Raw genomic sequence first — 16734 nt, 5'->3', positions numbered from 1 at the left:
AATAATAATTAAAAAAGAAAGAATGGAGAGGGAACAGGAAGATAAGTAAAATCAGATACTAATTCTTGCTAGGGTGGGAAGGTCCCAGAGGGAGCTGATACTGGAAGTTCCCGGTGGCAGTTTGTGGCAGCTGAGCCAATGGAAGGAGCCTTGCTGTTTCACTTCGCCCTCTAGTGCTGCCAGGTAAAAATGCTCCAATGAAGACAGTTCTGGGAGAGAAGCCAACAGCTCTTTAATAGGAGGCTTCAGATCAGAATCTCTTAATTATAATTCCCCTTGCCAAATTATTCCTGTTTTTGTATTTATTGCAACAGTATACTTATCAGGGGCACAATCTAGTGAAAATTCCATTGGTTTCAATTCAGTGCATACTTACTGTAGATGTGCTTAAACCATGGGCTGAAATGGGCCTTGAGTTTTAAAGTTTGTGTGTGTGTGTATCTCCAGCATCTGGATAAAGTCCAACACTTGCGATTCCAGTTCTCTTTATCAAGCATTTATATTTGATGAATCAGCTTTTTTATTGCCTTTCACTACAGCTTTGATATCTATTGCGTCAATTTGACATATGCTTTTGTTTTCAATGTCCCAAAAAAATTCACAGAAAACTATACTTTCAAAGCTAGACTGATTTTACCCTTTTGACTGTGTGTTCTTGCTCTGCCCACAAACTGCTGAAAATGTTTTGGTTTTGCGATTTTTAAAAGAAAATTAGTTTGATTCATTACTGGTCATTTGCTCTGTATTTAATGATTTTATAATGCTTTAATTATCTTATTACACACCGCCAATATATATATATATTTAAAATTCAGTTGGTGTCTTATAAAGACATCCTCTTGTCCTTGATAAAGGTAGAATGTCACATATTAAAGGAGACAGTAAAATATCCACCGGAGGGCCAATCCAAAGCTGTTACTTTTATTGTGCATTTGGCAAACTTTTAAAAATGTAGTCCTCAACTGGTGGAGGAAGTGGTCCTGATTTTCACTGGGACCCCAGCACACAGGGGAAAGAAACCCTTTGTCCCCCAAACAAGATTCAGGCGAAAACTGCCTCAACACAACAACTCATGTTAGGAAAGAAACTCCCATTGCTGCCACTTTCAACAGAAAGATTGGCACTTATGGTGCTCTATTAGTGGAAACTAAAGGGAAGAGTGAAGCATATAAAACTCCCCATTACAATGTACAGAGGGCTAACTATTCTGAAATGAGTAGTTCTGGGAATATCTGTGGCAGATACAGTACTGATTTATAAAACACTTCCACTGTTTAATATAATTAAGAAATATAAAAGTTTGATTTAGTCCACATGAGAATGTGAGAACAAAATAATTAATGTCATGTTTACTGTGGATGCATTAATTTGAGGGAGAGGGACCTTGATAATACAACCTGTAAACGAAGGCCTTATCAAGATTAACTGAGCCATTTAAGTGTCATGCACAAAATCTCTAAATCTATAGAGCTTAACCATACCATAAATGCTACTCTTCTGCTTTTAGACATGGAAACTGTGTTATGAAGGAGGGAGCCTTGTGACACCTCTTAATAATTCCAAAGTAATCCTGATCCTCTGATTCTATTCTCAGTCTAATGTGGACTGGAACTGCCCCATAACATGTGTTCTTCATTTGGACTTCATGAAACTGATCGCCCACATCTCTAAGAGGCAGAAGCCCTTTCTTCTAGTTAAAAGTTTCCTTGCAGATGAAGATAACATCCACACAATTACTTAAGAACATTTATTTATAACATGATATAAAAGAAATGAGATATGAACATTTTTATTTGAACAATAGTAAGTGGCTTCTTATACTTACATTGGTTGTGCTCATTGTATAATATATACACAATGAACATAATTACATTTGTACACAAACTTAACTGGGAACTGAATACCTGCTTATTGCTGTACATACCCTATTCCAAAAGAGGAAGAGCCCAGTACCTCAAGATTCCTAACCCTTCATTTTTGTTTAAAGTAAGAGAGAGAGAGAGAGAGAGAGAGAGAGAGAGAGAGAGAGAGAGAGAAACACTAACATTCATGTCTATGTTGAGGACAGGATGGGAGAAACTGACATTGCAACTTGACCGAGAAATAATTACAGATCAGAAATAGAACACATCTTAACTCGGCAATAATAATAATAAAAAATGGCACATTTTAAATAGGGCATAAAACATTTACAAATCAAAAAGTGAAAGCAATACATGATTCATTTTTAGAAGCATAACTGAGGTTTAAGTGGTGATCTGTAAAAGCAACCCATGAAAAAGGCTAAAAAGGAAGCAAACTTAATTAAATTCAATTCTTTTTTAAAATAAAAAAAACCTTACACCAGGGAAAAACCACTTGCGAAGGTTCCGATTGTAGGCCGCACATTTGAAAAAGAAGCCTTAATTATGTGGATGGAAGTCATAGTAGCAGCAGGCTGGTGTCAGAAGAACAATCTCCAAACTGTTGAGGGTACCGTGGGAGGCATTTAAAGCTCTCTTGGAATAAACATTTTCCATGAAGTGATAAAAAATGATGCTCTGTGGCCAAAAGCATCAGAACTATGAATTTCATAGATTTAATAGAATTGACTGTACAGTATCTTCTTTCCATAGGTCCGCTTTGTTAGCCGTGAATCGTTTCAGCAGAAGCTGGAAGAGCTGGAAAAAAAAGCTGAGTGAGGTTTATTGCAAACAAGCCACTGAAAGAGAAGTATGTGGGGTTTTCTTTTTGAACCTGGACAGAGATAATGGGGACCACCTTCTGTAAAATGTGATTATCTATAATCTGAAATAATCCTAATGGAAGAGCAACCCTGTAGCTGGATCAGATCAAAGCCCCATCTAGCTCAGCCATCTTCTTTCCTGATGGTCTGCCATTGACAGAATTATCCTCCATGAATCCCTAATTTTCTTTAAAAGTTAGGCTCTGTCCCGAATCAACTGCCTATCAGTTTTCACTGGGTTTTAGCACCCGCAAAATATTATCTGGGGTGTGTGTCACTCAACACACAGGCACTGATTTTGACAGCACATGGGGGGCTTGAGGGCACAGGAGAGAAAGAGTTTGATGCTAACCACACAGACATGATTCCTGGATGTTATTTTCTAAGAGGTGGTAGGAAGCCTTGTGTTTGGGTCAGAAAGGTGCCATTTCTTGTATCCTAAGAACAAAGGCATAAAGCTCAAGACTGGTGGCTCTGTGGCAGAGGACATGCTTTTCAGAGATCCCAAGTTCTATCCCCATCATCTCCACTTCGAGAGACGAGGTGGCAGATGATGGGAGAGACCCTGGAGAGAAAGCCACTGCCAGGCAGAACAGACCGTACTGAGCCTGACACACAAATACTTTGTATTGGCAAAAGGCAGCTTCCAGCGTTATCCCCAAGGTTAGTATTTGGACATTCCAAATTATTTACCAAGACCAACCCTTAACTGGTGTTTTAGATGCCTGCCGTAACACTGCAGCAGTGCTTACGAACCTCTGCCAGTGCATGCTTATGATATCTCTGGCCTGGCCACAGAAACATCTAAGATGTTTGCTTTATTTCAAAGTTTTATTTTGATATATATTTTTTTTAATTTAGAAGCAAAACTATAGTGCATGTTGTTATAATACATTTTGGCAGTCTACATATCCTAAATCAAACCTGCTGCTGTTGAGTTTCCTCTTGAAGTCTGTGCTGGCATCTCAAACGAAGAAATAGTATCCTCCTGCTCATGAATGCTGGTTTCTTCACTCTCTTCTGTGCTGCTTTCAGGTTTGTGGTTTGCAACTGGGGCCTCGTTCTTCAGGCTGGGGGCGAACAATCTAAGTTTAGAGTTTCCTCTAACTTCTAATAGGGTTAACTGATATTGTACACCACTTCAATAAGAGCCTAAAATACAAAAATACTAGTTGTGGTGTATATAGGATTATGAGATCACGTAACCCAATCTCGGAATCTATGCTTTTCTAGAAGAGTGGGGGGAAACATCAGTACTGCTTTCTACTTCATACACACATAGCATTTTTAAAATAAGACCTAAGAAATCAGATTACGTATTTTTTCATTTTATTTATCCTGAGTGCCTGATATGTGTCCTTCAGAAGAGCATTCCACAATTTGGGTATGGCCATTACGAGGGCTGGGGACGCAGGTGGCGCTGTGGGTAAAAGCCTCAGCTTGCCGATCGAAAAGCTAGGGCTTGCCGATCGAAAGGTCGGCGGTTCGAATCCCTGCGGCGGGGTGCGCTCCCGTTGTTCGGTCCCAGCGCCTGCCAACCTAGCAGTTCGAAAGCACCCCCGGGTGCAAGTAGATAAATAGGGACCGCTTACTAGCGGGAAGGTAAACGGCGTTTCCATGTGCGGCTCTGGCTCGCCAGAGCAGCGATGTCACGCTGGCCACGTGACCTGGAAGTGTCTCCGGACAGCGCTGGCCCCCGGCCTCTTTGAGTGAGATGGGCGCACAACCCTAGAGTCTGTCAAGACTGGCCCGTACGGGCAGGGGTACCTTTACCTTTACCTTACTACGAGGGCTATGTCTTCCTGAACACAGCAAACTTATTTCTGCAGTGAAGACACCTAGAGGAGCTTCTGTAGATGATCTTAAAGCACGGTCAGATTCACGGTACTAAGCAACCCCTAAACCAAATCAACTTGCTAGTCACACCTTCTGAATAGTGAGTGACTATACTGTTTCTGGTTTTGGGTTATTAAAGACTTGGACAGGGATCCAAAAGACTGCAGGCTCACCAAGGTTCTCACGCTTTCCTTTCCTGACTCAGCCCTTTGCATCCCCTCCTCCTACCCCAAAATAATTTCTGAAGGCCAGGGCTCTCGTGGAAAGGCTTGCAATGTGCCAAGAGCGGCTGCCTCCTAGGTATACACCAAAGTGCTTTGCAAGTAGGCACGGGCTTCTTTCGATCCCAGCCTTGTAGTTTTCCAACTGGAAGTGGAATGAATTTTGACACCTTTATAATGCTAAAAGGTAAAGGTAAAGGGAACCCTGACCACTAGGTCCAGTCGTGGCCGACTCTGGGGTTGCAGCACTCATCTCGCTTTATTGGCCGAGGGAGCCGGCGTACAGCTTCCGGGTCATGTGGCCAGCATGACTAAGCCACTTCTGGTGAACCAGGAGCAGCGCACGGAAACGCCGTTTACCTTCCTGCTGGAGCAGTCCCTATTTATCTACTTGCACTTTGACGTGCTTTCGAACTGCTAGGTTGGCAGAAGCAGGGACCGAGCAACGGGAGCTCACCCCGTCGCGGGGATTCGAACCGCTGACCTTCTGATCGGCAAGTACTAGGCTCTGTGGTTTAACCCACAGCGCCAACCGTGTCCCACTTCATCATGCTAACATTTTCAAAATGGGAAAATCTATTTCAGAGCCTTTGGAAGACAGGAACTTTTACGTTACCTTTCACATGCTAGGTAAAAGGCCAACACAGCTGGTTTTTAATGGCTGTGAGACTACTTTAATTCCTTTATTTAAAAGTTCGGCAGTGATCCAGAAACAAACTGGATAATTTTACATTTTAAAAAAATGCTCTTGAAACCTATATTATGTAATAGCTTCAACCAATTAGCACTCAGTACTTTATTTTCAGGTCCCAGAAATAACTACCTGAAGTGGTAAAGCAAGGGCTGATGTGGACGGGGTAAATCTTAGTTTGTCAATCCCCTCCTATGAAGTGAAAAGAAATAGAATGCAGGGGTAAAGTCACCCCCTAAATTTGCGGATATAGAATCATTGCAATGACTTCTGGTTTTACTGCAAAGCCCCACACAGCTGCTGTTACTAGTAAGTTAGATTTGCTTTACCTGAAGTCAGCATCTTGTGTCTCTTCTACTTTTTTTAGCTTTTCAGAAGCCTCATAGGGAGTCCCCTCCTTTGGCTCTAAGACATCTGGTGACAGCTGACCTTCATTTTTTGGTAACTGAGGGTAAAAAATAAAAGTGAATAAGAAATGTTAGCTATTTGAAGTACCTAAGTTGAAGAGGTGTGTAGATAGAAGAGTTTTATTTTCTGTTTTTAATTTCAGTTACTCCATCTCCTGCATTTAGGTTGGTGCACTTTTTAAAGCTGTCTCTAATGAACAAGCAGAATTAAGTTTGGGACAACCAGAAGGCACCAAGGAAAGAAAAATGAGGAGGTAAAGTTTCAAAGGTACACACGCTAAAAACACTTTTGTTCAGGAGCATTTAAGAAGCACATCATTGTGTTCTCTGTGTCATGAGCAGAGAAGACAGAGGTGTGCTTTCTAAGTGCCTCTAAGGAAGAAAAATATTTTGAAACATGTTTGGCCAACAATATCTTTATTTTTGTGTACCCTTGAGATTTCACATCACTCTTTCTCCCAGTTAATTGTAGACTATCTGAACTCTGCATTGTTTACCCAACATTTGCTCAGTGATTTGTAGTAACCCAAACTATAATTTCAGTTTGAAAGCATGCTCTGCAAAAGAGAAAGAAGACTAGAAAAGTGGTAAAAATGTAGATAAGAGCTCCAGGCTAACTAATTAAGCAATTTCTAGAGGTTCCTTTGTGGGGAAGGTTTTGGTTCTATATTTTCTGACCCCAGTTCCTTATTTTCTGATTGTATGCCAATACATTTCTGTGATCAGGAAAAAGCAGTACCTGTGTAATAAAACCAGCATGATGTTCATTTGGATGATCATTATTCTTATCCTCTGGACGATCATTATCTTTAATCCAAGGGGAGTCTTCTGCACAATTTTGATGGCTCTGGCCTGCATCACTCCCTCTAATGGCATACTCTAATTCCTTGGTAATGCATACAAAATCATCCTTCCTTTGGTTCTGCAGAGAATTTTGGATTTATTGTGAACAAACAAGGCAACTAACTGGCAGTACAATGATAAAGACAGACACTGGTTAGTCAGGAAGCAAGATACAACAGGGCCCCTCTGGACATCATTTTTAAAGCACATTCCTAAGATTTGTGCTCATGATGCTGTCTGGGTGCCTTCAATACTGTTTGTGCCTCAAAGGTTTTGGAGTGGTCACACACCTTCGCTTGCACTCAGTGCATATTCTGTAACTTCCTGCTGAAATACTCTAACTTTTTATACCAAAAATGTTCTGGTTATTTTTGTCCCACTTCTGTTGTGTTCTAACCCCTCCAAGACAGCAATAATGTGGTAGCATGTGGTGGCATCACCAAACAAATCTACTATTAAAGCACCATTATTGTATCAAAAACATATTGCAGAATATGCCCACAATATAACGTCAGTTTGGAGGGGCCCACAGATTGTTAACTTCCTTGTAGAAAACATCTTACATGAGACTCCCTTCTGTACATGACACATAGGTACCAATATAATGGGTAGTCACTAAACACCTGCAGCATAGGACCTTGCAATTGCCTGTACATTCCTGTGCACCAAACGTGTCCACACAGACTAACATAGCTCAAAACACTTTTTTTAAAACCAAAGAGCAGACCCCTCTATCTTTTAGTGATGCTACTGTCCATTCCAAAAAGCAGGGAGGAAGCTGCTAATCTTCTTGGAGAGAAAGATTGCTCTAAGACCATGAGGAGTCTCCAATATCCCTCACTCCTCTGAGATTAGTGGGGCTTAATATAAACACGAATAGTTTGGCATTACACTATCTGTTTCCACTCCAGGCCAACATTTTCCTTACCCTCACAACAGGAACAAAAGCTCCACCTGACTGGACAAAAGAACTTCCTTCACAATATCTGTTTCCACATCCTTATCCAGATTTTGGAGGCAGCACAGAAGTCAGTCCTCAGCCATAAACTGAGGCTCTAAGAGCTTCTGTCTGTCAAGGAGAGGGTTGTGGGAGGATGAATGTGTGGCATACCTGAGACAACTTAAAAGGATTCTCTCTGACAAGGGATGGGCTTTGTGATGGGGACAGATCTGAGACACCAATAATATTCAGTCCTTTCTTCTTCTCTCTTAGACAAGCCTGCTGATGTCTCTTTATTCTTTCCATCTGCTCTTCCACTGTCATCCGGGGACGAGCACTTTCTGCCAGGCATAGCTGCTCTACTGCACTTCTTGGCCTCTCCTTGAATGGAAAGAAATGTATTGTTAAAAAAAAAAGCACTTCTAAAAAAGGAAGCAATGTTTGAGGGACACCTTTACTCTGCTGTTGCAATGGGATATACCACGCTATTCCCAATACACAGAAACAGGCAGGATTTGAAGCAACAAGGTTAACTACACAGAATGTGAATCTATAATTTTTAAACCATGTCAAAGATTTCCATCCACAGAATGCATTGCACTGTGATAAATGCCATAAAATACCACTGCCTTTATTCAAAGAGCACCATGTAAAAAACTCGCCAATAGCCTTATGGAACTAGGACTACAATAATGCTGAACCAACTCTTGTCTCTGATTCACAGAATGAGGTTGCACTGATGGAGTGAAAGCACTCTATTTTGTTAGGCAAGTTGGTTTTTGTCTACTGCCTATCAATGATGCTGCAGATAAATGTGACTGGGGAGAGGAGGCGGGGAAGAGATAGGTGCTGTGCGATTTAAAGACTAGCTCTTCATATTTCATCATGAATCAGCTGCACTTTTTCAGTAAGGCATTCACATCCCTGTGTATTTGGCCAAGGATCCAGGGAGTGACAGGGTGGTGTTGATGTTCTCATATATACAATATGCAGAAGCCCACTGGGCATTATGGAAAACATGCACTTGATGGATGGTGGCAATCCGGCAAGTCAATCTTTTTCTCTGCTATATGAAATTGTTCTCTGTCTTCCCATCACAGTCCTTCTGAATATTGTGCCAAGCAGGAGCATTGCCATGATGATCTTATACTACATGTTGGGCAGTGGTGGCGTCTGCTGGTGTAAGAGTAGCCACACAGTTGCACTGGTGCAATACCCTGAGTTGATGTGCAATGCAGATGGAGAGCTGGAGGCAGCAAGGGATACAATTCAAAAGTAGTAAATACCGTTCTTAGATCTATCTTCTTAGTTTTCCTTAAAGTCACATAGGAAGCTATTGTTGAAGATTCAGGTGTTGGTGACTTTGTTCTGGGAGGCACAACTCCAATGGGAAAATGAGAGCCTAGAAAACAAGAGGGGTATTGTAAAGACCTTAACACAAACTCTAGATGCAGTTAATGTGAAACATGTTTTATCATGCAGTTATCATATTTCAGCACCTGCCTAACAATAAGTCTGCTCATAATAAGGATTTTAAAATACATTACATTGAAATCTTCTATGTCAGGAGTGCTCTGATGGTGTTTCCTGCTTGGCAGGGGGTTGGACTCGATGGCCCTTGTGGTCTATTCCAACTCTATGATTCTATGAAATCTAATGATTATAGATAAAAGCTAGGTCTGAAGAAGTAATGATTCTAGAATGATGGACCTCAAGTGCTGGTACTTCTCTTTTAAGATCCATGTACAAGTACACAATCTTTGATGCCAAGGAGCCTTAGACCCTGATCATTCCACTCCTGTGTTGCCCACAATTTCTGCACTCCTATTCTGCCAATAGTGCTTTATGAGGTGTAAGAAGGGAGACAGATGGTGGTGGATTCACTACAGCAGTTGCTGAAAGTGGGGCACTCACTGGATTAAGCAGGAGAAACCCCAGGACTATGCAGCCAGAATAGGCTTGCGGGGGGGGGGGGGGTTGAGATGGGTTAACAATAAGAGCTTAACTTTTCTGCCATGCGTTTGGACAATAAGTTGCTGAGAGTTCAGTTATATTTACTGCTTACTTTGAGAATATCTGTGTTGTATGGGTTGGTTTGTTTTTTTAAAAAAACATTTGTTATTAATGTTTGGTTTTGAATTACCATTGTTACAAGCTGTGTTGGGAATTCCTATTAAAAAGACACACACACACACCAGTGACTAACGAAACAGAATACAGTGGTGCCCCGCAAGACGAATGCCTCGCAAGACGGAAAACCTGCAAGACGAAAGGGTTTTCCGTCTGCGGAGGCACTTCGCAAGACGAATTTCCCTATGGGCTTGCTTCGCAAGACGAAAAATGACGAAAAAAAATCGAATTTTTTTTTGCTCCAAAACCCCTTATTAAAACCGCTAATCCCCCCCCTAAAAAAGCCATTTTTAGCCCTTTTTTAGCCAATAGCGCTAATAGCGCTACTACGTCAATGGGCTTGCTTCGCAAGACGAAAAAAACGCAAGACGAAAAGACTCCCGGAACGGATTCTTTTTGTCTTGCGAGGCACCACTGTATTTATAATGTTATTAACAAAACGTTTTGACTTCCACCTTCAACGGCTGCTGACACAGATGATGTGTTCAGTCATCAAAGCTCTATAATTGCAATCTTAGAAACAGTATCTTTTTTTACTGGTGCTTCCTTTGAGCCCAGGGCTTCCTGTCTGCTGATTATCTTGCCCTTTAAGAGTTTTTTTGGTGGCAATCACTTCGGCACAGCGAGTTTCTGAGCTGAGGGCCTTGTATTCTGATCCCTGACTTATGTGTTTCACCTGGACAAAGTGCGGTTCATGCCTATGGTATGTTCTACTTCTAATAGGTCTCAAGAGGTGGTGTTGCTCTCTTTTTGTCCCAATCCTTCCTGCTTCCAAGAACATCACTGCCATATGTAGTGGGGAAATTCGACCATCTCAGCAAGCACACAGTAGGAGAGCTTTGAATGTCTGGCGTGCTTTGAGATTTTATTTGCTACACGCAACTGAGTTTAGAAAGTTGGTAAGGCAATACTAAAATCTCAATTTTAGTGGAGATCTAACAACCAAGAAATCATCATTTTTGGGGGTATCTATTAGCAACTCATACATAAATTAATCTTACAGCAACCCTAAAAAAGAAACTTGTGTGAACAAGAAAAGCAGACACTGCCCTCATAAAAAACCCCCACTACATAAGAAAAACATTTTATGTGCCACAAAACTAGGAAACACAAAAGAACAAATTCAGTTTGTACTATATACATGATTTGGGTTTTGCAACGTTATATTTAGAGGTATGGAAACCCAATCCTAAAACAGAAAAAAGAAAAGAGCACTTTGCACCTATATTTTGTGAAGAAGGAGCAGGGTATATGCAAAGGGGGGGGGGGGACCTATCAATTTTCTTCAGTTTCTCTGTACTACTTTTAACTGGCTCAAGACTCCATTACAGAACAGTAAAACACAAACAAATCCTCACAATGCAAATATCAACAGGCCATAATATTATATGTATAAAACAATATTTATATTGTGTATTCCTTGTCACAGCATGTAGGCAGGATTTTGGAGTGTGGCCACTTTCTGCCAGCTTTCGTCTAAGGAACTTAAAATACAATCCTAATCCTTTTATACAGGTAAAGGTAAAGGTAAAGGTACCCCTGCCTGTACGGGCCAGTCTTGACAGACTCTAGGGTTGTGCGCCCATCTCACTCAAGAGGCCGGGGGCCAGCGCTGTCTGGAGACACTTCCGGGTCACGTGGCCAGCGTGACAAAGCCGCATCTGGCGAGCCAGCACAGCACACGGAAACGCTGTTTACCTTCCCGCTAGTAAGCGGTCCCTATTTATCTACTTGCACCCGGGAGTGCTTTCGAACTGCTAGGTTGGCAGGCGCTGGGACCGAGCGATGGGAGCGCACCCCGCCGCGGGGATTCGAACTGCCGACCTTTCGATCGGCAAGCCCTAGGCGCTGAGCCTTTTACCCACAGCGCCACCCGTGTCCCTTTACACAGGTACAGCCACATAAATGACAATTAAAATCTATGCAGCATGCCTAGATCTCCCTCCTTGTTCTCAAAGCAGTGCAGGTGGTTGACAATTCAACACTGGATCCTTAAAAATGGGTTTCATCCTGCTTTAACTGTTTGCTTTGAACACTTTGGTCTGATGAAATGTATTACTCCAGCAGGAAATGGTACATTGCCAGTAGGATTCTTTATTTAAAACTAGCAGCATCATACCCAGAGCTGCTCAGGAATTCCAAGAAACCATTTTTATTTATTTTTGGTAAGGTTCAGATTGCTATCTTGATTCCAAATGGCATCCAATTGTATCCAAACAAATGAAAACTTGCTCCTTGATCACAGGGACCATCATGTAAGATTTTGTGAAGGTATCTTAAGAGGTGTCCAAATGCAGAGAGAAGAGACAAACAACTTTCCAAAATACATAGTAGATACTTTAATTAGATAAGAGGATTTTATTACTGGCTATCCTGCAAGATGTTTTCCCCTCCACTTTTGGAAAGACAGATGTGGTAAAACTTTCTATGCATACTGATGGAAAGAAGTATTGCACCATAGTTTTAAAAAGCTGCATTGCTTTGTGCCTTGCATCTCCCAGGCCTGCTGCATGGTAGTTTTGACAGCTCCAATGAAATGTATGTGACTAAACTGCTGATCACTAGTTGTGCGATGAATGCGATTAACAGAATAAACACACAGGTTAACATTCCCTACCTAAGCCCCTAAAGCTCTCAGACTGAGTTAATAGGATTTACTCTGAGACTTTAGCTCACCACTTCCTCTGCTGTAAGCAGATGCAAGGACAATTGTCTTATTAAAGCATCAATTTTGGTTTATTAGATTGCTGAAAGAAGCTGCACACATTTGCCTTATCTGACCATCTCTCTCTAGTACAGGGGCAGACAGAGGTCTGACACTAGCAAGATGAACAAAATGGGTCCGGTATTTCCAAAGGGACTGTTAGAAAATGTGGCTGCTTCAGAATATAAACCATTGTAGGTAAAGTGATGCTTCTTATTAGACCCCCTTGCTGTCTCAAGTTGAAATAACAGTCCAGTTCCTTGTTCTGAGAATTGTCTATCTAGGCCTACAGCACCCCCAGATAAATGCCCAATTGCTTATTTAAATAATCTTCAAGGAGGTGATATGACAGCATCCAAGGCTGTTTCTTCTATTACTGCACATTTATAGACAAAACTTTCTTCCAGTCCAGTCTACACTTCTTTTGCTTGAAGTTTACCACCTCACTGCTTCTTCTACAGACTTCAAAGTAGCCAGCTTATAGGCACTTCATCTGCTTAAATTGAATTTAGTGTAAGATGGAAAAGAGGGGAGACTGGAATCAAAGAACTGTAAGAGTACCCTGCCCAAACTGAAAGGCAGTGATAAAGCCAACTGGATATATTAATAAATTGGACTCAGGACCTGATGCAAACAAGAAGATATTGAAAAAGTAAGGTAGCCCAACATGTGAAACTGTTCAGGCTCTTCACCCCCCAAAAAAATTATTTTTGCATTTTTCACCTCACCATCAAACGCTAACCACCAAGCAATCCAATGGTGTGAAAAATCACTGAGGGGAACTGCTCCACACAAGCACATGTATGATTAGACTGCATATTGTACAAGGATTTGTGATGGCTATTTATATCCTTTCTGATAACTCTTTACAGACCATTCTATACATACATATATATATATATGTGGGTGGGAGTGTAATAGGCACATACATATCTTTGTCGCTAACCAATATGAATAATCTTTTTGTAATTAAAAACTAAGTTCCTGAATTTGCTCCCCATCCCCTTCTCCCTTCCAATCAGTTTTCCTTTCATGTCATGCCTTTTGAATGGAAACCACGGGGGCAAGTACTGTCTCATTACTGTTCACTTTGAACTGGTCTGGGAGCCTCCCTTGCCTTGTGAGCTAAAAATCCTTCAAATAAGTAATAAATAGGCAGCATAGCCTTGTGCAGCAATCTCAACATGCCATTCATGCTATTTACGTGAGTGAACTGAGCTTAAGGGAGTTTCATTCAAAACGGATTGAACAGAACAGATGCTGCAGTGGCTAGAATGCTGCCAAAAAGCATACATTTCTGCTCAGCCATAAAGCCCATGAGGTATTTCATCATATATAAATAAATAATATCCTTATTTGGATTTAATACCCAAAACTAAGTGCTTTGTAAAATCAAGGTGAACAAGCCTTCCACTTGCAGACTTAAGAATCACTAGACCAAAAGTGAAGCAATGTGGCTTTAAAAATACCCAAACCCACACCAACCACTACAGGGTAAAGCTTATCATTTGTCTAGGAGACAGACAAACTTGAGAATTGCAATATTACGCTTTTCTCTTTTCTTTTTAAGGAGACACTTTTTTCCCTGTCTTTTGACAAATCTTGAAGTTCTGTAGTGCTGCCTTCAAGGATGTTCCAGCAAACTAATGCAGGAAATGGATGAACAAAAGATGGAAAGATTGTTCAAGGGCAATGACTGAAAATGAACAATTGTTTGGAGGAGTGGTATGTGCAGAACATGAGAGATGTGATTAGGCACAGCGTCAATATGGATTTCAAGGTTGATTCTCGGTATTATCTTTTATTTTTCTTCTTCCTGTGACTGGCTGAAAGCCTTCTCTGGTCGTATAATTAAACCTAATTTCACTATGCTAGCTTTTTCCTTATAATAAGAACAGGTTACTCTATTTGTAAAACTATAACCAATTGTGCTGTTTCTTCTGTGTGATGACAGGAGTTCCTTATTCCCCTATCAGGGAAAATAACCAACTGTAACAAGCCTATATTATTTTACCAACCTTTAGCTGCAGACATTTCCGACTCAGAAACTGGATCTGCCTTTTCTTCCCCATTTGATTCATCAACTTCTGCCACAGTTGTTAGCTCAGGCTCACTTTTATAAAGACGGTAATCTGGACCCTAGAGTCAACCACAGTAAAACATACGTTAGCATCTTCCCATAAGACATGTCAGAACGTAACAGCAACATGGCCACCTGTAGGGTATGGCAATGATGATATTATATTCTGAAATGCCCTCTTCTTTTAAAGGCCCAAGACAACAAAAGATTGCTTACATTTTGTGTAGATTTCTTTTTAACTGAACTGAATGGCAAATATATGCCAAGAGGCTGGATAGGCACAACTCATGAGTACAGAACTTGTTTTTGTAGCTATGTGTAACAACACTCAGCTTTTACTGGAAAACCTATTGCTTTTTCTTTCCTTAGAGCATCACATGGAAAATCTGGAGAAAAGTGTTCGCTGCTTATCGCATCATTTCCCCCTGCAGAATGTAAGCATGTTGCGGCAGCTACCTATCGATGATTAAATAATCCTGGACAGTGCCAGGTACTGTCAATAATTTATTTAAAAAAACCTGTTGCACTTGTTTCAAAATATGATTTTTTAAAATAAAAAAAATAAACACCCACCTACCAAAATGGAACATAGCAAAAGCTCAAATCTGGTTTCAGAGCCACAAATATTGCTGGACAAAGTACAAAATGCAACCAGTCTGAGTCAATGGGTACACTGACATTCACATAATATTGATGAAAACAGAAGTGGCAAACATTAACAATGCAGCTGGGAGTAACACAGTTAAGCTGAAAAGAAGCAACGCCACAACAAAAAAGTAGCTGGATGTCAAAATAAAATGGCAACTGTGCAGGGTGGTGGGATGACTGATGAAGAACGTGGCAGTTTTGGCCACTTACACAGTGAGCTCCATTTCTTTGGTATCCTTGAACTTGGTGAATCTTCCTCTCTTCTGGCAGATGTACAGGGCCCCTGCTATAACAGAGCAAGGAGCTGCTATCACTGGGCAGAGGGGGGATTATGGGAGGATGCTCTGCAAAGTCATAGGACCGAGGGAGTGGAGGACGAGGTGGGACTACTTCCTCTTCCTAAAGATTGCAGAACAGTCACCTGATTTAGATGTGCTCATCTATCACAACAATTATAACTTCTTTCACATATTTTACAGCAGTTATATTACAGGTTGGAATTAAAGGGACACTGCTGTAATGAGAGGGAGAGATTAAAAAAATAACTCTAGTACATCACCAGTGGACACAACATTTTAGCAATTTGTTCTTGGTCCACCTCTGTTTACTCTGCACCCCTGGGGGGGGGGCACAGAAGAAAGCATGCAATCTTCACCCACCCCTGAGCAAACAAAGAAACTTTCCTCAGGTCAATTTTTCTTGATGGTATCTCCCCCCCCCCCCCAATTTCCCCATATTTCTTGTGTTGATGCACTCTCACACATTTCAATTTAAAAAGTGTACATTCCCTCATAAAAAATAAAACGTATATTCTAGTTCCTTTAGACATTGCCTCCCACGTGTCACTCACAGTGTCCCTTTAAAGCTACCCAATTCCTGAAGTTATTACAGGCTCAGAGACACTGAGCAATATCAACTCCCCAACATTTTGAGCAGGAATTGTGGGTGCTCAGCTCTTGCAGAACTGAGCTTATAGGTGCAAACACACATGTAAAGCATTTCTTGCTATATGAAATGTGTGTGGGGCAGGGTAAAGAATCAAGGTTCACAATTTGCTGGGGGAGGAATCAGGATAAAGGGAAAATAAGAAATGGGAAGAGATATATGAACTTATAAGAGTAAGAAGTCACAAAACATACAAAGAAATTGTCATTTGGGAGTTCAGCCTTTAGAATTAATCCAGTTTTGAAATCCGTTTATTTAAATATACTAAAGATACATAAAATAACTTTAATAAAAAGGACAAGTAGGAGATTTGAATCAGAAAGTGATTACAAAAGTCCCCCCCTCCCCCCAAAAAATAAATCCTTAGGACATACCTCATTTTTATATTTAGATGAGAAAGCCTTTGTTGCAATGATATCTATTTAAAAAGAAAGAAGAACATTTATTTTTATAATGAGTAATGAATTAAATCCTTGGTAGTGATCAACAGCTTAAATATTTCCTTTTCAATCACTGAAATGAAACTGTATTCAATCAAGAGGGTATATAACAGCTTCTAAGAGG

General features: G+C 40.8%; 1 protein-coding gene across 35 annotated transcripts in view; it reads right to left on the bottom strand.

Annotated features, from left to right (window-relative positions):
• Positions 1 to 1733: 1733 nt before the first annotated feature.
• PLEKHA5 (pleckstrin homology domain containing A5) overlaps positions 1734 to 16734 on the bottom strand; it is a 172107-nt gene continuing 157106 nt past the window's right edge. For 19 of the 35 annotated variants that reach the window (XR_014502594.1, XR_014502595.1, XM_083401822.1 and 16 more), the window contains 8 exons: positions 16545 to 16588; positions 14516 to 14636; positions 8950 to 9065; positions 7835 to 8044; positions 6620 to 6802; positions 5803 to 5918; positions 3650 to 3795; positions 1734 to 2660 (listed from right to left, as the gene is read on the bottom strand). Coding sequence is in view for 32 of the 35 variants with exons in the window: in XM_083401822.1 (XP_083257948.1) it covers positions 2626 to 2660; positions 3650 to 3795; positions 5803 to 5918; positions 6620 to 6802; positions 7835 to 8044; positions 8950 to 9065; positions 14516 to 14636; positions 16545 to 16588 (971 nt within the window). In the remaining 3 variants the exon portion in view is untranslated. Of the gene's footprint in view, positions 2661 to 3649; positions 3796 to 5802; positions 5919 to 6619; positions 6803 to 7834; positions 8045 to 8949; positions 9066 to 14515; positions 14637 to 15435; positions 15625 to 16544; positions 16589 to 16734 lie in introns of all 35 variants that reach the window. The other 16 variants (XR_014502593.1, XM_083401812.1, XM_083401807.1 and 13 more) reach the window with 1 other exon arrangement.

Source organism: Podarcis tiliguerta, assembly GCF_965153285.1.
Source record: "Podarcis tiliguerta genome assembly, chromosome: 10".
NCBI classification, from domain to species: Eukaryota; Metazoa; Chordata; class Lepidosauria; order Squamata; family Lacertidae; genus Podarcis; species Podarcis tiliguerta.
This window is presented reverse-complemented; position numbering and strand designations above follow the sequence as displayed.